Source organism: Rhipicephalus sanguineus, chromosome 10 (assembly GCF_013339695.2).
Source record: "Rhipicephalus sanguineus isolate Rsan-2018 chromosome 10, BIME_Rsan_1.4, whole genome shotgun sequence".
NCBI lineage: Eukaryota > Metazoa > Arthropoda > Arachnida > Ixodida > Ixodidae > Rhipicephalus > Rhipicephalus sanguineus.
In genome coordinates this window covers 34,190,603-34,215,214 of record NC_051185.1, presented here as the reverse complement: position 1 = coordinate 34,215,214, position 24,612 = coordinate 34,190,603, and the positions used below count along the sequence as shown (strand labels likewise).

Genomic DNA, 24,612 nt, shown 5'->3' with positions numbered 1-24,612 from the left:
TAAATACTACACGTCTGAACGCACCTGCATGTATCTCTATGCATGAAATGCGAAAGAAATGATGCAGTCAGTGTAGGTATATTACCGAGCGGATGTATACCGGATGTAGCAGTTAAGCGGTATGCGAGTTATCACGTACCGGTATACATGCAGTAAAAACGTGCTATCGTGAGCAATGTGAGCTGGAACACCGAATTCGTATTTATTCAATGATTACTTGTTCACAAGCCACTACGGCATTTAATGCCATAGTGGCTCGTGATAGGGTTTAACCAAACTGTAGAGAGGTGTTACAGTGTTCAGGTATACAGATGATTATATTATTTTAATTGGCAAGTCATGCGCTGTACAAAGAAGTGAGCATATCCTAAACGTGTTTAAAGAAAAAGGGATTGGACTAGAATTCACTTGCGAGATGCCTTGCTCTGATAATTTGCAGTTTCGTGATACATGCTTTTAAGTTTCACTGCGGAGCATGTTCACGGGCACTATAGCCCGCGTTCAGTGAAATCGGTGTTCAATTTCGCGTCGGCGCATTCGAATGTTGTTAAACGAGGAATTGTGATGTTATGATTACACAAGGCATTGGAAAAAAACTTGCGCACATAAGATGAGCAGTAGTTTCCAGCTGCAAAGTGGTCAAAGAGGCGGGATATCCTGCGTGTCGTTGTATCGGTTCGCGAAAATCTGTTCGCATAGCAAAGAAAGATTAACACGGACGTTCTCCATCCATAAATAATGAAGTAACTAGAAATACTGCAGTTATTCCGCGTATGTATAAGAAGTTCTTCAGTAGCATGGCCTGAAGAACGTAGGGAACCGATGTGGGGCTCAGTCGCATTAAGGTCGCAGGGGTCTGCGGTTGGCAAAGAAAAAAATGCGGTCAGAGGCATGCCGATTGTTTTGTAAATTGTGTAGGAGTTAACCGTAAATTTCTCTTTCTTGTGTCCACATGTACATCAGCAAGATTGGTCGATGTATTAATACAGTGGAACTTCGATTATACGTCCCCCGGTCCTGCGACGACCCGCGTTTTACGACGAATTGGCTTGGTCCCGGCAAAACCCCCATAGAAATAATGTATTAAAAACCTCAATTGTACGACGCAATTTTACGCCGGCCCCGCCTCGTACGACGCTTTGCTGGACTGTCCGAGAAAAAAAAAGACCTACGATGACGCGGGCTGGCACGCAAACACACTGCGGCCGGGCGAAAAAAGTCGGGAAACCGAGGAACCGAGTTCGTATCCGCGCTGCCACCACAGGGCCTCTTCAATTTTTCGACACGCGGTCGGCCATAGCTAGCCAGAGCCAACGTTGGCCGGATCCAGCCGGAGCGCATTCGTTTTGTCGCATTGCACTGCGCACTTCCGTTGTCGCCTTTTTTTTTTTTCTCTCTCTCTTCTTTTGGGTGGTTTTGTAGTGACCGTGACCGTTGTGACCGCAGTGACCGTTGTGAGCAGATAACATGGCAGATAATCTCGAGCTCGCTTTCTAGTATACGATAACTTTCACTACATTTCGTGTCGTTATACCGGACGTGTTGAACGGCGATTGTTGAGCCAATGTTTGCGACAGCCGCGGGAACCGGAACTCGCCGCTGTCTAGCTACCAGAGGGCTGGGGCGTTTTAGCCGCTCGCGATTGGTCGAAGCTTGCAAATCGAATAGGCCTACTGCCGTGTTGCCATTCAGCCATTCCTTCACGTGTTTGCCTCATCGGTTGGTTGTGCTGCGCCGCAGCTGCTGTGTCCACGTGCAAAATTTTCTGTGTTCGGTCATTGGTGTGCGAGGAAGCTTTCGAACTTTTGGTTGCGAGTGCTGCGTCTCGCAATGTCGCGGAACCGAAAACCGCTGACGCTCGGAGAAAAGCTTCGCATAATCGAGGAGGCAGAGAAGCGGAACGGAGCAACAAAGGCCAGCATTGCCCGCGACCTGAACATTCCCGAGTCGTCGCTGAAAACGATCCTCGCGTAGAAGGACAGCATCCTACTAAATGCGGCAAAGTTCGGCCTGAACAGGAAGGCCGCGAAAGATGGCAAATATGCTGCCATGGAGAAGGCCCTCGTTGAGTGGTTGCGTCAGGCCCGCAGTTCAGGAATCGCCGTGGATGGCGCAATTTTGAAGGTGAAGGCTGAGACAGTTGCATTGCGCTGCGGCATTGACGACTTTAAAGCCTCCAATGGCTGGTTGGATCGCTTTAAAAAATGCAGTGGAGTTGTGTACAGCCGCTGCTGTGGAGAGAGCGCGTCAGTCAGCTCCGACACTGTAGAAAAGTGGACTGCATTGCTGCCGGAATTGATACGGGAATACAAACCGTCCGACGTGTTCAACGCAGACGAAACTGGATTATTTTATAATATGCAGCCAGAACAGACATTGGCATTCAAAGGAGAGAGCTGTCACGGGGGTAAGCGAAGCAAAGAGCGTCTTACCGTATTGCTTTGCGCTAATGAAGACGGCTCTGAAAAGCTTCCTGCCCTCGTGATCGGCAAGTTTGAGAAGCCGCGATGCTTCAAGAATTTGAAAAGGCTGCCGTGCCAGTACACGTTCAACCGGAAAGCCTGGATGACGGCTGCTATGTTTTCTACATATCTGCAGCAGCTGGACTCCAAAATGGGGGCTAAGAACAGAAAGATTCTTCTTCTGCTTGACAATGCGCCATGCCATCCATCAGATATGTCGCATTTGAGAAATGTGAAAGTTGTATTTCTGCCCCCCAATTGCACTAGCCAGCTGCAGCCACTTGACGCTGGCGTCATCAAGTGCATGAAACAGAAATATCGGAAGTTTCTGGTGCAGCGTCGGCTGGAGGGCATGGAACGCAAGCAGTTGGATAAGAAACTTTCTGTGCTTGACGCAATGCACTACATTGCTAGTGCATGGGACGCAGTCACGCCAGAAACTATCGCCAACTCCTTCAGGCACTGCGGCTTTAATAGAAGTGGTGCTTGTTCTACCAGTGAAGCTGCACTGCCTGTTGACGATGAACCAGAGTTCGGCAGCCTGGAGCTGCCTGGATCTTTCGCGGACTATGTTGGTGCCGACGACGACGTTGCAGTGTGCAGTGAAGTGTCGCTGGATGACATTATCGAAACCGTGCGTCCCGACACTGCGGGAACTTCCGACGAGGAAGAGATGGACGACGCTGCAGAGGCTAGCGTGTCCGTTCCGACTTACGCGGACGTGTTGTGCTACGTCGACCACATTCGGCGGTTTGCTTGCGCACGCGATGAGATCGGCGACTTGCTGCCAGATGTTGCAGCTATCGAAAGAAAGCTGATGCGTCGTGGCTGGGCAAACTCTCGGAAGAAAATCACAGATTTTTTTAAAAGGTGAGAAATAAAGGTTCGTTCACACCTCCGATAAAATGCGTGGTTGTCATTTTTTCAATTAATTTAATCTACGTTCCTCGGAGCAGCGTACGTTTGTGCCGCGGACTTTCTTAGGCATTATGTGCCCGCTGTTGTGGGGCAAAAATGACCGTCACTGCCTATATTCTCGGTTTTTCGATTATACGACGCCCGGATTATACGACGATTTTGCGCGGTCCCCTGAAAGTCGTATAATCGAAGTTCCACTGTATGTAAACGCGCCTCAGCGAACATCGAAATTCATTGAATGGAGCCGTCTCATCTCGCCTCTCCATGTCAGTCATGAAAATGAAATCCCATCTTCGAAAGCACAGTAATTTTGTACCATCAACCTAATCAAACAACGCGAGAAATTTCGGTGGCATATCATGTCACAAATAACGCCACACTTTGTCAGTCAACCTTCTCAGTCGTTACAAGACAAGGAATTCTACCTTATTAATCGACTGTAAGTACGCGCCTTGGTTGTTTGACTTTTCGTACCTCTTTATGACACGCGCGACGCACTCCCATTTTTTTATGCTTTTTTTTTTCACGCGTGCAATAATCTTTCAGTTGTAAGTGAGCGCTGGTTGTGCATTTCCTTCTCCTTGTACTGCTCCTTTCTTTTTTCGCTCTAAGTATTATTCCAACCTGTACAGTTATAGCACCAACGAAGGTTTGTGGGCATTTCTCGTTCGTTACATATATGGTGCGAGCGACGCAATAGATGTATCCCATTTCCCCAAATGCCGACTATACTTTCTAGTGTACTATTTCAGAACCTTACAGAACCTCACACTGTAGTCGTCGACAGTGTCGATGGACGTCGATTCCAAATGCATCCGCGAATCATAGACCGCTCCTGCTCTTCATAGGCAACCGAGCTCTATTTTTTTTATTTATGCCGTAAGGCTTAATGGGGCCAAAAAAAAATAAATAAAAGGGGACGCTTCTGAGCCGCTCAGCTTAGTGTTACTGTATATGCTTAAAGGTAGCATATACAGTAACTCTAGCTCAACTGGTCCAATAGTGGGAGAGATGCAAATCGTCGAGAGGCCGTCGCAGCTAAGCACTGAAGTTCGTGATTGAATTGCGCAGTAACATGTTGCACCTTGCCAGATTCTCTGTGTCTAAGAAGTCCTGGCACGGCGCAAGCGGAAAGCTACAGCGCGAGGCCCGCGCGCTCGTCGCGGCGGCTGCTGCGGCGTACACACATTTCCCATGAGCGCTTGCGCGCCCGTTGGTGGCGCTCGTGTGCTTGAAAAAGGTCTATTTGTAGCTTCCGTGCAACAGATAGGGTTGCAGCGTCTGCGATGAGCGAAGTGGCGTGAGCTTATGTGTGATACGTGGCAGTTTCTTACCCTTGTGTACATCCTGTTTTTACCAGACATCTACCAGGCCATTGTGAACCCGGGTCCCGACCTCGTCATCTGCGACGAAGGGCACCGCATCAAGAACTGCAATGCAAGCACTTCCACTGCACTCAAGAGCATACGAACTAAGTGAGTGGGCAAGCGAGCCATTGTTAGCATGCTCAGTAGTGTGCCGAAACACCTTGTGCCGTAAGTTATGCATCGTTATTCCAGCATTTCATTTGAAGAGGGCTTCAAAGATGTCTCCTTACTGCTGTCTTAATCAGTCATTAGGTGAAATTATGATTAGAGGGTGTTGTCTAGCTTTTGTTCACTTGAGATACAGTAAAACCTCGCTAATTCGAACTCGGATAATTGGAAATTTCGGTTAATTCGAAGAACTTCTGCGGTCCCGTGTTTTTCAATGCAAATTTTACTGGATTATTTGAACAGCCCGCGGGGTTTCATCCGGATAATTCGTAATTCCCGCCGGCAGCAACGGACGTGAAACAGCCTTCCGGCGACGCTTATCTCGGACGTAGTTGGAGTACCGGAAACGGGTTAAAATGCGTTTTCCGTTTCGTGTTTTCCACGTTCGCGTTTTCCCGTTTTTCACGCATTCCGTTTCGCGTTTTTCACGTAGCTCGCGTGCTTGGACCATTCGCTTGCATTAGTCTTGTTTACTTCGCCGCCTACGCCTGCATTTGCCGCGTGCGAAGTCCTGACCGCTTGTTGGACTCACGATGCCGAAGTACAAGACGCTGACGCTGCGGGAGAAGGTGTCCTTAATCGAGGAGGCTGAGAAGTCGACGTGCACTAAGACCCAACTCGCCGAAAAGCACAAGATGCCCTTGTCGACGCTCTCGACCATCTTGAAGAACAAAGAAAAGTTGCTCGAGGCATATGGGAAAACGCATTCGTCAAAGCGATCAAGGATTCGCTTCCCAACGTACCCGGACGTTGAGGTCGCTTTGATGAAGTGGCTGCAGCACGCAAACGCAGCTCATCTTCCCGTGAACGGCACCATCCTTCGGGAGAAGGCCGATGACCTGGCACTGCGCCTTGGCCACGAAGGCTTTAAGTGCAGTAATGGTTGGTTCGCCCGATTTAAAGAGCGAAATAACCTTACATACTTGACCGTGTGCGGGGAAAGCGGCAGCGCCGACACGAACGTCGTTGACGACTGGCAGATGCGTACGCTGGCACCGCTGCTGCAGGAGTTTGGAGAGGACGACGTCTACAACTTGGATGAGGCAGCCTTGTTCTACAAGATGCTTCCCACGAAAACATTTGCTGCCAAGGACACCACTGTCTCGGGGAGAAAGCAGCCCAAGGAGAGAATATCCATTTTGTTCGGCGCGAACATGTCCGGGAACGACAAGCTTCCACTGCTCGTAATCGGCCGAGCGGGTAAGCCTAGGTGCTTTAAGAACGCGCGCCTTCCTCCGAGGGATGTCGTCATGTACAGACACAACAAGAAGGCCTGGATGACGGCGGCGATATTCGAGGAATACGTGCGGTTCCTTGACCGGAAGTTTGCCGCCAAAGGGCGGAAAGTGCTTTTGTTATCGATAATTGCCCGGCCCACGGGGACATCAGAAACCTGGAAGCCGTCAAGATCGTCTTCCTCCCTGCGAATACTACGGCCATATCGCAGCCGATGGACCAAGGGGTGATCCTGTAAACGAGGAAGCTTTACCGCCACCACCTGTTGAAGCGGGTTCTGCTTTGCTACGACAGTGGAAAGCAATACCACATCGATCTGCTTGGTGCGATCTGTTTAATTGCCTTTGCCTGGAAGGAGTTGGAGTCAAAGGTGATCAGGCGCTGTTTTGAACATGCCGGGTTCCGCAAACAAGGTGGCGAAGATATTGATGAAGATTGCAGCTCGTCCGGCCTAGACGACGAGGGAGACTCGATGTGCGCCCGGATCACCGACTCCGGCGACGGCGAGGGACTAGGCTTCGTGGAGTATTCCAGTGTTGAGGCGGGGGTCCAAACATCGTACGCTGATGTACACGAGGACGTTGTCGACACTGGGCTAGACGGCGATGATGGTGACGATAACGAGCCCGCCCGCGCGCCCGCTTTGGCTTCAGTTGTCGATGCCGTGAACACCTTCCGCAGCTTTGTCGAGTGCAGCGGTGGTGACAGTGAAATGCTGAGTATTGTGAGCAGGTTTGAGAACATGGCACTTGGGGCGGCGAACTACCGCAATAAGCAGTCCAATATCACCGATTATTTCCAATAACCTTTTTCTCGCAAAGAAAATAAATGTGATTTCATCTTGTAGCGCTTGTTTGCTTTTTTTCCTTCATTTCGGTTAATTTGAAAATCCGCTTAATTCGAAGAATTTTCGCGGTCCGGCGGCCTTCGAATTATCGAGGTTTTACTGTATCTACGGCTTACTAGGTTACAGAATTAAGATATCATACATTATCGTTGTGTTACTGCAGCTGAAGCTTTCGGTAAACAAATCGGCGCCAAGGGCTAGCAAGCTTGCTATCTTGCAAATTTTGTTCTTGGAAATAAGACAAACAGGAAATACACAGCAAAATGAAAGCTTACTGCCAGGATTCTATTGGGCTACTTTACAAGCTATCTGGACATTGAGCCTTACATTGATCAACTACTATGGCAGTGTGCTAACAGTATAGTCGGATACAACTTAACAAGCCTGGAGAGGCCCTACCCAGATCACTAAAGTGTGGCAGCCGATCGCCTCTGAGACTAGAAAAATAGTCCCGCTCATGCACTCTGCAATGTTCTTCGAAGGCAGGGTCACCAACCGTCCAGCTCACGACACCAGTATGGAGTGTGTCGTGCCCTCTGGTGCAGGCTTGCGTACATCTGCCTTTGAAGAAGGAATTCCGCAGACTTCTAAAGTTGGTACCCCACTATAGGCTTGCGAAAGTCGATGGTGGCGCCTCCCCTCGGCAGAAGGGGTCAGTGCATATGGGCGGTAATCAGCAGCGAGACGAGAAGCATAGTGTCTCGTTCGGGCTAGCAGGCTGTGTTGCGATCAACCGAGACATGCGAAGTATGACCTTCACATTGCAAACGCGCACTCAAATAGAGGCTTGACTTGCATGTTTTACTCCTCTCGACGCAGGCGGCGCATCGTGCTGACGGGCTACCCATTGCAAAACAACCTGCTCGAGTACTGGTGCATGGTGGACTTTGTGCGGCCCTCGTACCTGGGCACGCGCTCTGAGTTCTGCAACATGTTTGAGCGGCCCATCCAGAACGGACAGTGCCTGGACAGCACGCCCAAGGACCGGCAGCTCATGCGCTTCCGCGCGCACGTCCTGCACAGCCTGCTGCAGGGATTTGTACAGAGGTCGGTGTACCCACCCTGCTTGTTGTTACGTTCATTTGTCGTGGTTTCATTAAGGGGGGACGCGGCTTTCGTATCGCGAAAAGCGGCAAAAAAATCGATTTTTTGAAAATCACATTTTCAGTTTCTGTAGCCCTTTTTATATCCGATTCCAAAATATCTTCACCGAAAACCGCGTAGAAGTGCTATAAAAAGATTGTTGCGCCTGCTGAGGTGGCGAAAATTATTGGGGAAATCGCAAAAAAACACTGATTTTCAAAAAATCGTAGCTCCGCAACGACGCCACCGAGCGCCGATATCTTGGGCTCATCGGAAAGCGCATTTCTCCGTCTTCAAATTCCCCGCCTCAGCTGGCTCCTCCCTTCGAAAACAAGCGCACAAAAAGCAAATGTTCGAAGGTCGTTTCGAGCCCTCCGATTGGCCGCGTCCGCCATGTTGCCCCAGCGCGCCTCGCCATTGGTCCGATGCTCGCTCCGGGAGATCGTCGTCTGCAGCTCGTGCGTCTCGAGCTCACGGCTGCTCACGGCTGTCGAAAGTCGCGCTACTTCGTGGCGTATTTGCAATCGCTCTGTGTTCACGGCTCGACGATAACTTTGAACAAGAACTACCGTATTTACCCGCATAATTTGCGCCCTCGCATAATTGGCGCACCCCTAATATTTAGCCAGCTTTGCTAAAAAAAAAATATTTACTCGCATATTTTGCGCTCCCCGTCCCGCTCGAGCCAGCTCGCCGGCGCGCGCGCACGGGGAAACTTTGAACGGACGCGCCCCCGCGACCCTCACCGAGCAGGCGAGCGCAGTCTTATTGCTGCGAGTGCGAAGTCCCTTCTTCCGATTACTTCGTTCTATTCTCCGGAAACCGCCGAGAGCGTACCAACCGTACCCGAACACCCAAATCTGTTCACGGGTTGTCGGAACTGTTCGAGCGTTCTCCCGCCGTGAGAATGCATGCATGCATGCACGCGACACGGCACGGACTACTTTCTGCATCGGAGGCGTGCGAGGGCCAGTCGCGCCAACATTTCCCCTCGCTGACCCTCCTCCTCTGCGTCCGCGCTGCGACGCAGCCTTCGTTGCTTTCGGAAGTTTAGGTTTCGCGATCAGCCAGTTGCGTTTTCACTGTTCTCTTGCGCTGGGCCGCAATAACTATTCGGCAAAATTCAAGCTCACTGTTATAGAATTTGCCTAAGGAAACGGGAACCGTGCCGCAGAAGAGTGGAAGCATGGAAAGTTTCCTGCCGTTGAAGAATACCTTTTCAGATATGTGCGAGAGCTTAGGCCCACCGGTATCGCCGCGTGCCGTGGCATCTCGTTACTCCCAGCATTGTCGCGAAGAGCTTCAAGAAGACGCCTCAACGCACTCGACGGAACCAAGGACGACGCGCTTTGGGAGGGCGGTGACAGCGGCCGCGGCGATGATTCTCAGTCGGACTTTTCAACCAGTGATTCTGACTAGACCGTGCATGACCGAATCTGGCTGGTTAAAGTACGTGCTAATTCTGTTAAAAACCCTTCGTTTGCGCTATAATTTATTTTCTTCTTTAATGTATTATTGTGCGTTATTTCAGATGTGCTCTCGAAATCTCCGCGTAATTTGCGCACCCCCTTTTCGGAGCTTCAAATTCGCGAAAAAAAGTGCGCAAATTATGCGAGTAAATACGGTACGTTGTAGTTTGGAACTACTACCGGAAGCTCGGTGGGATTACGATGGCGCGCCGCACTCGTAGCGAACATCGCAAACGCGCGTCTCGGACCGACTCTCTAGCGTTGACTCGTCCGATCCGTGGTTGGAGGTTCTGCTTATGCGCACTTCGGATGTCGTGACGAAGATGATCGCAGGACGACTCTTTGTACTCGCGACCACGCATTACGTACTTTGAAACATCGGGCACCGCGGCCGGCGCGTCTACTGCTTGGAGTCGTCACTAGGCCTAACTCCGCTCACGGCGTCGGCACGCGAGACGAACCTCGAACTTTGCGGGCAAGAACAACGCATTAGCGGACTCGCGGCAGTGTGCTACTTCGCAAGGAACGAAGCGCTTCCCCCGCCGGCTCCTCGGTACAGCGGATGGTCATTTTACGCATCGGCAACGGACCCCACGGCCAAGCTCGTCGCGCAGCGGGCCGGCGTCCCGAAATGCGAGGCCAAACACGTTGCGCGCATATTTTTCGTCGCCGCACCTAGGCATATTGCGCATCGTCACTGAATGCCGCCACCCAGCACATCGCGTGCCGACTTCCCGGAATATGCGGCCGAGCACTTAGAGGTGAAATAAAGCACTGGTGATGCAATTTAGGCGCGCTTGGGGCCGTGCTTGGTATCGCCGTAAGCGCTCATGAATCATCTGAAAAAATAAAAGCCACGCAGAAAACCGTGTCCGCGACCGGGTGAATGATGAAGCGCATCGCAGGCGATGTTTACAAATTAACTTGACGAGTGAAACAGGGAGATGAATTCATATCTGCCCAGTTCACGTCTTGAATAAACAGCTAAGGAATTCCTATTCCACCAATGTCTTGGCCATAACTGCCTGTTATTTAGGAGGAAGGGATAGGTTGTCATGATGAGAGCCGCTCTTAGTATCCTATAAAAATGATTCAATGATCAATTGCAATCAAGGCTGTTAATTATGTTAATGAGAGCATGAATACAAGAAAGCTGGCAAATCATCATAGTACATGACCTACTTGCATTACAATATCTTGTTTTTTGTCATGTCTATTACACCACTTCATAACTTTGTTTAAAATTCATGCTACATGTTCTTTGTATAGCAGAAAAGGATTTTAAGAAAAAAGAAAGCAAACAAAGGCACAACAGATAAAAGGCCACATGTGCAGGAGGTCCAACCTTATAAAACACATTAAAGATCACAATCTTCTTGTGTTTTAGAGAAGCAAGGCACCTCAAACTAAAGACAGGGCACTCAAGAAACTGCACATTACGAAGGACTCAAAATATTACGACCCCAGTGCCTTTTGATGAAGTAATATCGTTGGTACAACTTTAAAAGCAGTTTTTTCAAAACGACTTTTCTTGCTTCCTGCTTCGCTTGTTCCGCTGATTTCTCACTGACCGCTGGGTCTATTGCAGTTCCGTTTTTTGTTCTATATTCCTTGAAGCACAGTTCATGGCGTGACATTCTTGCTTTTTCAGTATGGCCTTTTGATAATTAGCTATTTGACGAGTTGCACAAGGCCTCGATGCCTGTTGCACAGTCACCTCATGAAAAATGAAAACTAAAAAAAATTTTGTTGCAAATAAAAAAATCTAAGAATGTCATGCCCGCAATCAGACATCTGAGAATGCATAGCACTTTGAACGAGTTTCCTATCACATTTTTTAAACGAGTCAGACTCTGAACAAGAGCAGAAGGTGAAATATATTGTACATCAAAAAGTTGTAAAGATATATTCATGAAATTTCTACAGTAGCATTAAAAAAACATTTCAAATAAGTGTGCCAATTTTCATCAAAATCCATGAAGAAATAAGAAAGTTGGTACCGAAAGCCACGTCCCCCCTTAATGCAGCGTTCCAAGACATCTTGGTTACTTGAGAAACGTATCTTTTTTTCCTTTTTGAGTAGATTTTTATGAAACTTTCACAGCTTCTGTATTTTTATGCGCTGATTTCAAATACAGTCGCCGACTGATTTTTCGGACCTGGCGGGGACCGAAAAAAAGTCAGAAAAATCGAACAGTCCGAAAAATTCGTTTTCGCCAAAAATGTGAAATTTGTTGCATCAGGCAGGCTTAAAAATGTCCTTGATGCCTCATTCTACGCTTAGAGGTAACTTGGTTTGCTCGTATTTGCGCCAAGGTGACATAGTCACCGTAAACGCTTGACAAAAGTGTCACCGCGTTGGCGATCTCCGCCGCGGACGGCTGCGGAAATCGCGCAATGGCACAGATGGCGGAGCGATGGCGTCAAGCACACAAAATTCGATGCCGCAGATAGCCGCTGAGAAGCACACGTCTCGATGCAACGCGACACAAAACGTGCGGAATGGCGACTGAAACAAGCTGCAACAAAAATAAAAGAGCCCTTCCTCCGCCTCCTCTCCATACGGTGTGATGGCGATAGTGCTGACCATGTGCTGACCGAAGACGAAAAAATGGCGTCCCATGCCGCGTTTTCTAAAAAGCAGACACGGCCTCCGAAACTTATGACGTGCACTTTTCAATCTTGGAGGCATAAAAGCCATTTTAAGACCAAGTTTAGCCAAGCCAGCGGAAAAATCCAACATGGCGGCATTCACAGTGGTTCGGTGCGTGGCTCAAAACGCACGATTTAGTCCGAAAAATCCAACTTTCAGGGGCAAATTCGTCCGAAAAATCGGTCGAAAAAATGCATTAGCTCTATGGGATCCCTGACGGTGCATTTATGAAGTCCGGAATATCCAACAAGTCCGAATTTTTGGAGTCGGAAAAATCGGTCGGCGACTGTATGCAGTTATTGTTCTAATGCAGTATGTGGTTTTTAAGGTATTAAATAGTTTTTGTGTTGTTAGGAGCAAGGCTTACTTCTAAACTGTGATAGTTATAAAGCAATCTAAAAGACAGGTCACGTAAACACTTAAAAATGCCTAAATTTTTTTGACAGATGGGCTAGCACCGCTAGGGCATTCATGAGCAACCAGTGAAATGTATTGTTAGAGATATTTCTAGCCGCATTTATTGCTGGTTAGGCAGGAACTCAGTGATAAAGCACCCCTGATGTTTTGTCGAGTCTTTCCTTTTTTTTTTTTTACACCATCTCCTTTTTTGTGTGTGTCAATTGCAAGTGCACCATTAGCAAGGCTTTATATCAGCACTAAATTAATTGAATCACTTGCAGGCGAGGCCATGCGGTGCTCCGGGACGCCCTTCCCCGCAAGGAGGAGCACGTGCTGCTCATTCGGATGACGCCCATCCAGCGGACGCTGTACCGGGAGTTTGTCAAGGAGTTTCTTCACAACTACAGGGTCACCAACCCTCTCAAGTTCTTTGCGGTCTGCTGCAAGGTCAGAGTCGTTCTCTCTCGAAACCGAAAATGTTGAAAGATGCGTATAATGTGCTCTGTTCTAATGCACGCTTTGAGCAGAGATTGACTGAAGTTGATGGGTCTCTCAAAAGAATACTGGCACAGCGTGGCACTATCTTTTGCACTACGCGAGGGTGCTAACCCTCGAACCAGAAGTGCAGCCAGGATTATTTTTGAAAGGGGCTGGCGGTGAAGAATTGCCCCCTGTAGATGCTGTGCAAAGACAACCGTTGATAGAACTTTCATCGAAGTTTGACCATCGTCAATAACCTGAAAAGCTTCTGTTGAAACCCTCATTGGCACAGTGTTCTCGAAGCTCTCAATAAATTTTTGTGCATGAGTCAACAGGACGAAAGACCTTTAAAAGCCCTTGGGTGTTCACCTTTTTTTTTTTCACCATTGCCTTCATTCTTGTAAGTTGTAACACCTCTCCTCCTCTCTCTTATACCCCTGTCACACGGGCACCCGTGAACTCCGTTTAACTCCCTCGTCTTTTCCTCGAGGGAGATGGGGTTCATGTCACACGGTCACCATTTCGCTGAGGAAGTTAAATGGAGCTTTTGGTGGAGGGAGTTCGGTTATGCCCATTTCAGCTTGATGGAGTACTCTCGTTCCCAGCCAGCTACTGCTACGCTGAAAACCGCACTAGCAAAATCGTCCTAATGAGCTCAATTATAATTTTAAAAACTGTGCTCTTGTTTGCGCAGCATTTCACGCCCCGTAGTGTAAGTTTTAGTTGTATTTTTTCGGACATCAGCGCTTGTACTCTCCACACCAACGCCTCGCCAAGCCACCGCTGTGAAGTGTCACGCCATATTTGTTTCTGCACGTGTGAGGCGCACGCACAAGCACTGTGACAGCAATGGTGATTCCGAGCACTTCATCAACACACAAAACACGTTTTTGTTGCTTTAAGGCGACTGCGCAGGCAGAAAATTTGACGTTTCGACGAGCGCAGCAGCGCTGTTTATGCCCCATGCGGCAAACCGTCGAAAGCTTGCACCGAGCCGTGTAGCACGGCCACAACTCCATTCTCGTAATGCTCCATCAGGGATTTAATGCCGAACGGAGTGAAATGGAGTTTGGTGGTGGCCGTGTGACAGAGGTATTACACCTGTTTCCTTTCCACAACGCTGTGAGAAACATTGATTCAGCCGACCTCTCAGTTTTGTCTACCACTTATAGATACCCCTCTCCGCTAATATTGATATCGCGAGCCTCATTGTTGAGATGTGCTTCTTCATTCTTACGCCTGTGTAAAACTATGCTTTCATCAATTAGTTATGCATTGGTGCATTTGCAATCGTGACAGTGCGACGAAAGAGTAATAAACGCACGACCTGGATGTTTGTCAGGTGTGGAACCACCCCGACATCCTGTTCCACCTGGTGCAAGATAAGAAGAACGAGGTGGGCCTAGACATCGACTTGGACATCGACTTGATAGGCCCCACGGTCAAGGAGACACACGCCAAGAAGCACCACCATCACCATCACCACCACCACCACACCAACTCAGCAGGTCAGCAGGCCACCACTCTTTACGTTACAGAGCAGCATGCGTGCCAAATTTGACTCGAGGGAATGCCGAAGATGTTAGACAATTTCACTTGTATTTGTCATTTCCCATTTAAAAAGTACCAAGAGCACCCCTCGGTGAGCCAGAAAACTGGCAAAAAAGAATAAAAAAGTAAACGAGGTGGTGCAACGTTGAGGTTCCCACACCAACTTGTGGGGATGTCATTGATTTTGATGGCACCTGCAAGGGCTTACATAGTCATTAGAATTAAAATAAGTAGGGGTGTGCGAATATTCGAAATTTCGAATATTTTTCGAATTGTGTTTGCTATTCGATTCGATTCGCACTGAAATTTTGCTATTCGAACTATTCGAACTTCCCAAACACAAATGCAGTCAACGTCCGGTTGAAAGTGACCCCTTCAGATTTTCAATATGCTTCACCTCATTACACTCTCGTATTGCGGCAAAGCTGCCTTTCAAGCTCCGTTGCGGTCGAACTTAGCCAAGAGACAAAGTCCGGTTGGAAATGGTCCCTAGATTTCAATATGCTTCACCTCATCACACCCCCGTATTGCGGCAAAGCTGCCTTTCAAGCTCCGTTACGGTCGAACTTAGGCAAGAGACAGTCAACGTCTGATTGGAAGTGGCCCCTAGATTTCAATATGCTTCACCTCCTCACACCCCCGTATTGCGGCAAAGCTGCCTTTCAAGGTCCATTACGGTCGAACTTGGCCAAGAGACGGTCAACGTCCGTTTGGAAGTGGTCCCTAGATTTTCAATATGCTTCACCTCATCACACCCCGTATTGCGGAAAAGCCGCCTTTCAAGCTCTGCTACGGTCGCAAATGTAATAACTCCAGAAAACGCTGGTTTCAACATGGAGATGAAGATGTGGCAGAGGTGGGGGCTCAATTAATGCTGTTTTGGACCTGATTAATTTGGGCAGGAAGTCCGAAAAATCGGACGCCGAAGCTTTTTAGCATCCAAAATTTCAGATGTCTTATATATCGACGTTTACGAGGCAGATTTGGAACTCCGGACTTGAAGGGAGCACACCCTTGTCCGCCACATCAGTTGGCCTTCCACAGCAGTTGAAAGAGGAGGAGAGGCTGAGGAAATGGCATCTCTGCCTATCACGTGTAAAGTGTTGTCGGCAACACTTTGGTTGCACCAAATCATGTACATAAATGCAATTCGGCCTCTACATTGCCTCACTTTTGATAAGAAAGACAACTATGAAATATGACCCCACCAGCGCTTCATCAACCTAGCGAAAAGAAACACTTTCATGTTGCGATCTCACAGAACGTACTTAGGATTCTCTGCAACTTTTTCTGTAATTTCACTTCGAATTATTCGAAAAATGTTTAAGAAATATTAGAAAATTATTCGAATTATTCGATTCGATTCGCACTCAATCTTTATTATTCGAATTCGCTTCGCACCAAAATTTGCTATTCGCACAGCTCTAAAAATAAGTTCATCATAAAACAGCGCGCACACACAAATACAAAAGAAGGAAGAACTGACGACTTCTTTTGTTATTGTGTGCGTGTGTGTGCTGTTTTAGATGAAGTTCACCCAAACTCGCCCAAATAGATACTTGCTAAAAATAAGTTGCACATGCTGTAAGTGAACCAGAGAATTCACAACAGCAAACACATACAGTGGAACTTCGATTATACGACTTTCAGGGGACCGCGCAAAATCGTCGTATAATCCGGGCGTCGTATAATCGAAAAACCGAGAATATAGGCAGTGACGGTCATTTTTGCCCCACAACAGCGGGCACATAATGCCTAAGAAAGTCCGCGGCACAAACGTACGCTGCTCCGAGGAACGTAGATTAAATTAATTGAAAAAATGACAACCACGCATTTTATCGGAGGTGTGAACGAACCTTTATTTCTCACCTTTTAAAAAAATCTGTGATTTTCTTCTGAGAGTTTGCCCAGCCACGACGCATCAGCTTTCTTTCGATAGCTGCAACATCTGGCAGCAAGTCGCCGATCTCATCGCGTGCGCAAGCAAACCGCCGAATGTGGTCGACGTAGCACAACACGTCCGCGTAAGTCGGAACGGACACGCTAGCCTCTGCAGCGTCGTCCATCTCTTCCTCGTCGGAAGTTCCCGCAGTGTCGGGACGCACAGTTTCGATAATGTCATCCAGCGACACTTCACTGCACACTGCAACGTCGTCGTCGGCACCAACATAGTCCGCGAAAGATCCAGGCAGCTCCAGGCTGCCGAACTCTGGTTCATCGTCAACAGGCAGTGCAGCTTCACTGGTAGAACAAGCACCACTTCTATTAAAGCCGCAGTGCCTGAAGGAGTTGGCGATAGTTTCTGGCGTGACTGCGTCCCATGCACTAGCAATGTAGTGCATTGCGTCAAGCACAGAAAGTTTCTTATCCAACTGCTTGCGTTCCATGCCCGCCAGCCGACGCTGCACCAGAAACTTCCGATATTTCTGTTTCATGCACTTGATGACGCCAGCGTCAAGTGGCTGCAGCTGGCTAGTGCAATTGGGGGGCAGAAATACAACTTTCACATTTCTCAAATGCGACATATCTGATGGATGGCATGGCGCATTGTCAAGCAGAAGAAGAATCTTTCTGTTCTTAGCCCCCATTTTGGAGTCCAGCTGCTGCAGATATGTAGAAAACATAGCAGCCGTCATCCAGGCTTTCCGGTTGAACGTGTACTGGCACGGCAGCCTTTTCAAATTCTTGAAGCATCGCGGCTTCTCAAACTTGCCGATCACGAGGGCAGGAAGCTTTTCAGAGCCGTCTTCATTAGCGCAAAGCAATACGGTAAGACGCTCTTTGCTTCGCTTACCCCCGTGACAGCTCTCTCCTTTGAATGCCAATGTCTGTTCTGGCTGCATATTATAAAATAATCCAGTTTCGTCTGCGTTGAACACGTCGGACGGTTTGTATTCCCGTATCAATTCCGGCAGCAATGCAGTCCACTTTTCTACAGTGTCGGAGCTGACTGACGCGCTCTCTCCACAGCAGCGGCTGTACACAACTCCACTGCGTTTTTTAAAGCGATCCAACCAGCCATTGGAGGCTTTAAAGTCGTCAATGCCGCAGCGCAATGCAACTGTCTCAGCCTTCTCCTTCAAAATTGCGCCATCCACGGCGATTCCTGAACTGCGGGCCTGACGCAACCACTCAACGAGGGCCTTCTCCATGGCAGCATATTTGCCATCTTTCGCGGCCTTCCTGTTCAGGCCGAACTTTGCCGCATTTAGTAGGATGCTGTCCTTCTTCGCGAGGATCGTTTTCAGCGACGACTCGGGAATGTTCAGGTCGCGGGCAATGCTGGCCTTTGTTGCTCCGTTCCGCTTCTCTGCCTCCTCGATTATGCGAAGCTTTTCTCCGAGCGTCAGCGGTTTTCGGTTCCGCGACATTGCGAGACGCAGCACTCGCAACCAAAAGTTCGAAAGCTTCCTCGCACACCAATGACCGAACACAGAAAATTTTGCACGTGGACACAGCAGCTGCGGCGCAGCACAACCAACCGATGAGGCAAACACGTGAAGGAATGGCTGAATGGCAGCACGGCAGTAGGCCTATTCGATTTGCAAGCTTCGACCAATCGCGAGCGGCTAAAACGCCCCAGCCCTCTGGTAGCTAGACAGCGGCGAGTTCCGGTTCCCGCGGCTGTCGCAACATTGGCTCAACAATCGCCGTTCAACACGTCCGGTATAACGACACGAAATGTAGTGAAAGTTATCGTATACTAGAAAGCGAGCTCGAGATTATCTGCCATGTTATCTGCTCACAACGGTCACTGCGGTCACAACGGTCACGGTCACTACAAACCACCCAAAAGAAGAGAGAGAGAAAAAAAAAAAAGGCGACAACGGAAGTGCGCAGTGCAATGCGACCAAAACGAATGCGCTCCGGCTGGCTCCGGCCAACGTTGGCTCTGGCTAGCTATGGCCGACCGCGTGTCGAAAAATTGAAGAGGCCCTGTGGTGGCAGCGCGGATACGAACTCGGTTCCTCGGTTTCCCGACTTTTTTCGCCCGGCCGCAGTGTGTTTGCGTGCCAGCCCGCGTCATCGTAGGTCTTTTTTTTTTCTCGGACAGTCCAGCAAAGCGTCGTACGAGGCGGGGCCGGCGTAAAATTGCGTCGTACAATTGAGGTTTTTAATACATTATTTCTATGGGGGTTTTGCCGGGACCAAGCCAATTCGTCGTAAAACGCGGGTCGTCGCAGGACCGGGGGACGTATAATCGAAGTTCCACTGTACATTATGTGATATGGACTGTGAAGTTTGTAAAAGTGAGTTGCTTCGTATATCAAGAATTTCGTTTCATTGTGAAGTTCAACTATGTCGTAGAGTGTAACTGCACTCTGCTTCTCTACCCCCCATGGTAGCTCAGCAGCCAGCACGTTACACTGCTGAGTGACGTTACTGTTTGATTCTCTGCCACAAACAGAGAGCCGCAAGGCCATTGCCATAATGGGGACCGAGCGTAATAAACACACCCGCAGTTGGTATGCCTCATAATTAGATTGCCAGTTAGGGCACATAATACTATGAATTTGTTTATTGACGTGAACTCTCTTTCTATTCCTTCTGTGGTGGTGAAGGCCTGAGTGAAGTGCTCGGAAGGCCTGGGCGTGGAGAAGCTACAGACGCTGATGCCAGAGATCATCTCAACCGCCGAACGGACAGACATAGCACCGCACGTCAAGGCCGGCTATGTCATGATGTTCATTTACATGCCAGGTGTCTTCCAGAGGAGTTCACTCCCTACATCTCGCAGATCATCAACCCCATTCTCAAGGTCAGTCCAGCTTTTTTCATTTGTTCTCCACTGCACTTGAGCCTGGATTTAACTAAATTGAGGGGGATCGTGAAATAGTTCAATATATCGCTAATCCAAAGCTTAAAGTAGGTCCCATGTCTCGGGCAGTTATTTGAGGTTGCAAAAAAACAGGAATTTATCAGGGGTGTGCGAATATTTGAACTCTGAATATTTTTCGAATAGTACTTGCTATTTGATTCGATTCGCACCGCAATTTTACTATTTGAACTGTTCGAGCCTCCGGAAAATAAATATAATGGTTTACAATTATGGAAAATAAATATAATGACGATAAATCGGCATGCAGTGTGCTTGGTCTTGCGTTTTGGGGCGCCGACGTGCGAAGCTGCTAGCTGCTTCCACCGATGCTCCCGAGCGGTCGCCGTGCAACGAGCTTGTCCGGGGGGTCCACTGCCGAGGCGTCAAGTGCCCATCCACGATTCTGAGGAGCTAGCGGGCGATGCGATTTGTTGCTTGCGACGAGGCACATTACAGCTTCTTCGCCTTCACGAAAAAGCCGCAACTAGCGCGAGTTAAGCCTAGCCACGATTCGAGCAGCATGCTCAGTCGCGATGTGCGTGGCCGCGGTGCCCGATGTTTTTAAGTACATCATGCTCAATCGTGAGTACAAAGAGTCCTCCAGTGGTGGCCTTCATCACGAGGTCAGAAGTTCTGACAAGGCAGAACCTCTAACCACGGGGTCCCACAAATTAGTCCGAGATGCGCGTCTGCGATGTTCGCAACGAGCACGAGGCACTATCGTAATTTGATGATTGTGGTTCCGCTTGCAGCTGCCAAACTAAAGCGTAATTACGTTCTAAATGATCGTCTACATGTGAACTCAGAACGAGTGCGAACGCAATCACTATGTAGTGAGATTTTATACAGCCGTGACCTCGCGACGTGCAAGCAGCAGATGATGTTCTCCCAGAGCGAGCATTGGACCAATGGCGAGGTGTGCCGGAGCAGCAACATCATGGACGCAGCCATTGGGAGACCTCGAAACAAACTTTAAACATTTGCTTTTTCTACGCTTGTTTCTGAATGGAGGACCTAGCTGAAGCGGGGAAGTTTTGAAGATGGAGAAATGCTCTTTCCGACGAGCCCAAAATGGCAGTGCCCGGAGGTGCCATTGCGGAGCTATAATTTTATATAATATAATTTAGAATATGCTTAGAGACCCTCTGCAATTTTTTGTCTGTAATTTCACTTCAAAGTAGTTGAGAAATATTAGAAAAATTATTCGATTCAGTTCACATTCAAACTTTATTATTATTCGAATTCACTTCGCACTCAAAATTTTGCTATTCACACAGCTCTAGAACTTTATTGAATCATTCTCTGGCTGCATCAGTAGCGTAAAATTTTGCTTATGCTATTCACCTTTCATCTATGCTTTCTTGTAAGGTGCACTTGTCTAATCGTGAGGTGTGTTTCACATTTATGAGGCAATGTGGCTGTCGAGTAAATACAATAGAGTGTTATTTCATTTGCTTACATATGTCCAGTGATGCAAGAAGGGATCATGGGAATTTAGGAGAAGTGCACTTGCAGGGACACAGTGCAATGCAGCATTCGATATATTGAATATTTAGGTGAACAGTAGTTCAATATACGTCTGGCACAGTGCTATACTGTTCACGGAATATCCAAGGAGGAGTTACAACTTTCAAATACAGCGAACAGTTCTGTACATCCAGTTTTGTCTATACCTCTTGAACTACTGTATCTGTATTTACTGTCTTCTCAAGTGAGATTTTTTCAAAATTTTCTTTATTTGAAGTTGACCTTCGAACTACATTCGAATAATTGCAAAAACCAGTCGTATTGAAGCAATGTTCTAAATCCCTTGATTTTAGCATTATGTTAGCACACTTTCATGCTTAAGTTTCGGTCCAATCCATAGACAAGTAATCCAAAGCCAGGACTTGTTCCTGGTTGAAATCGATGCAGTTTTCACTGATACAAGTGCTCAGTGGAACTGAAGTAACGTTTGCACTTTTGCTCTGTTCGGCCTATGGTGACGCAGTGTGTTTGACACTTCATCACCACTAAAGCCACGCTAGACCTACCATTTCATCACGAGGCCTAGAACAACCTCCCAGTAAAATGGTTATGAGGTTTTATAAAAGTGCTAAAATCTCAAGCGAGTTTTACAGCACGGAAGATGACTTCATTCTTAGGTGATCACCTTCAAACATAGTCTCACTTTCACAAGACTCTGCTCTTCCTGGTATGGAATCCTTTAATTAAGGGAACAGGGTAAGCCCTATACCCGCCATGTATTTTAGGCGAACTTTATGTACCTTTTCCTCTATAACCACAAGAGTTACAGTAATTCTTTTACTATCATTGTGAGGATAAATCTTTCCTTTTCTTACTGAAGCAGATTTAGCACTGAAAATTTTAATGCTCGTTTTTTGTAAATTTTTTACTTCACCTACGTCATTAGCCCTCCGTGATAGGTATTATATGTCGTGTTGAAGAAAAGAACTTCCTCACACAAGAATAATTCTGCTTCAGTATATTCCCTAGCACGTACTCTAATTACTGGCCGAAATCTATGTTCCTAGATACAGCGGTTGCTGAGATAAAGGAACAAGAGTACAAAAAAAGCATGTTTTGAGATAATCGCGTTTGAAGTGGAAAATGTGCTTTATTTCAAAGTACCACTAAATAACCGCCGATTAAAGGACCCTTTCAATAGGCACCAGCCAGATACGCATCACCAATATCACTTTTTCTTTTGTGTTGAGGCGTCTTGCCTGGCGAGCCTCCTTTGTCGCTTCCTGTGCACCCGTGTCTGCGAAGTACTGTCAGCGGAGGTCAAGGGTACGTAGGCCCTGCACTGTGTAGCGCCGTGGCCAAATTCCAAAGGAGTTCAAACATTCACATCGGCTCTATTGCCATCATTAAAAGTGAGCACAGCATCAAGAGTGCGTATTTTTGATGTTTGGCGTCTGTGAAACACGTTTTTTGGAGCGCGCACCCACATGACATTGTTAGACAACTCGGTGGGATTTTGAGTTTTCCCATGGAGGCATTTAGCAAGTAATTCGGGATTAGCAAGTTGCTGATAAATTCGCGTAACAGCCTCAAGAACAGATGCTGGAAGGTGTTCTTTGTGAACGTATGGTTCACCACTCAACTGGGCTTTGTTGAATTTGCACTAGGTGTCGGCGTCCTTCGGGCGAAGGCCGTGGGATATATTGGTATGCGTTGATGCCATGTGGCGTATATGTGATTGCCGTAGAAGCGGCGTTTCCTAAACACCTTCTTCGATCTTGGCATCGCACCAGGTTGAAAACCGAAAACAGATAACTCTACGAGCGACGCGCGCAAACACGTGAAAAAAAAAAAAAAAACGCGCGCAAACTGCTTTCGGCTACACATGAACTCGTCTCATGAAGCACTTGTTGTCAGACCAAATCTCATTCCCACTAAACTTGTCAAAAAATTAGTCCCCCTCATTTCGGCGCGTTTTTAGCTGCCTACGTGTGCATTCGGTGAAGCGCAAGGAAGGGGTCCGTGTCAGGCCGTCGCAGAGGTTTCGAAATATGTCATTTTTACAGAAAAAGAAGTCGCGCTGGAACAAACGAATGACTGATTCTGGTTCAGAAAAGGCCGCAGATTTCAAATTGCACAAAAAGAGAAAAATGATTTTTTTCAATATTTTTGCTTACCCTGTCCCCTTAAGCAGGCAACAGCACTCTTAGTACTGTGCCAGTTCTAGAAGTGAGCTTGGCGTGGTACCAGAAACATTGTCCCAGGTGCATTTGGTGCGAAGTCATGCAAAGTTTTGCTGAAACTATCTTTGTTATTGTTCACCTGAGCATGCCACCCGAAGAAAGTTCCTTTTGAAATGACGATAAATGAACTCGCTCCCATATTGGGAGCCCTTGATAACAATACCACTTTTTTTTTCTCACTGTCACATATTACATTTGGGTTTTATTTATTTTTTATTTCGAGTGCCTGTAATGTCGCCCCTGATGGTACAGTGGCAGGTCACATAGGTTACCTCTGTGTAGCTTACACTGATGCCATCTGCATATTGCACGTTACAGGCACTAGCAGATGAGAACGAGTATGTGCGAGAGACGGCACTGAGGGCTGGCCAGCGCATGGTGAACATGTATGCAGACACGGCCATGACCCTGCTGCTGCCTCAGCTGGAGAAGGGGCTCTTTGACGACAACTGGCGCATCCGGTACTCTTCTGTACAGCTCTTGGGTGACCTCCTTTACAAGATCTCAGGTGAGCTGGTTTGCCTTCTTTCTGTGCTCATCAACAGCCGTGTAGGGTACCAAATTATGTGTTTCACACTCGCTAAACTTTAGTTTCACATTGTTTTATAGTCCATCTGTCTCCAAATTATTTCCTGAGTATAGCAGAAACCCTGCTGATAATGTTTTTGGGGGGATTGTAAAATAAAAATGTAGTAGCCGGGAAACGGGAAAAATTCAAAAGGAGCAATTGCAGTGAAATGCACACTATCTTATTTCCGTGCTCACTCTTGATTAAAAAAAGTATGTGCAGCATTGGCTGGTGCATTTTTTCACAACTGATCGGCACAAGGCAATTTTCAAGCACCTGGAATATTTTGTGACTCTCGCCATGATCACTTGACTACACATTTCTTCTAAATAAATCTAGTGCCTCTACAGTTTTTGAAGAGCTTGGCTCATGCAGCTTGGACAGTACTGTGGTGCCTCACGCCCCAAGTGGCACTATTCCTCGTGCACAGTGCACAAATTGCCAAGGCTGTGCTCTTGTATGCTGTAAGCACTGGATACGATTTCGGAGCCAGAAACATGTTGTAACAGACATATTTCAGACGCTACCTGACCCAAACTGCGATAGGCTTAGTGGATCTGATGGCTAGAATTCTTTTTGTTCCCAATACAACTTTCTCGAGATCGTACCTTGTTTTATACCTTCTAAAATGTTCCTTATAATCTGTAGAATCATACTAAGATTTCGCCTTGCAGGTGCTTGTAACATATTTGCAGCATACGGGAGACATAGCAGTCTGCGTGATAAGTACTTGAAGTCTACAAAAGTACAGTAAACCCTCGTTATAACGGAAGTCAACGGGACGGCAAAAAAATTCGATATAAGCGGTAATTCGATATGCACGACTGCCCCATAAAAGCTCAGCAAGTACAGCTAAATTAGCCATGACAACTTCGCAGAAGT

At 47.6% G+C, this 24,612-nt stretch overlaps 1 protein-coding gene across 1 annotated transcript in view; it reads left to right on the top strand.

Moving 5' to 3' along the window:
* LOC119406319 (uncharacterized) overlaps positions 1–24,612 on the top strand; it is an 89,998-nt gene that overhangs the window by 16,574 nt on the left and 48,812 nt on the right. The window contains exons 9-14 of the mRNA XM_049420044.1: positions 4,741–4,855; positions 7,818–8,045; positions 12,884–13,049; positions 14,425–14,590; positions 19,196–19,392; positions 23,481–23,670. Of these exons, the coding sequence (XP_049276001.1) occupies positions 4,741–4,855; positions 7,818–8,045; positions 12,884–13,049; positions 14,425–14,590; positions 19,196–19,392; positions 23,481–23,670 (1,062 nt within the window). The remainder of the gene's footprint in view (positions 1–4,740; positions 4,856–7,817; positions 8,046–12,883; positions 13,050–14,424; positions 14,591–19,195; positions 19,393–23,480; positions 23,671–24,612) is intronic.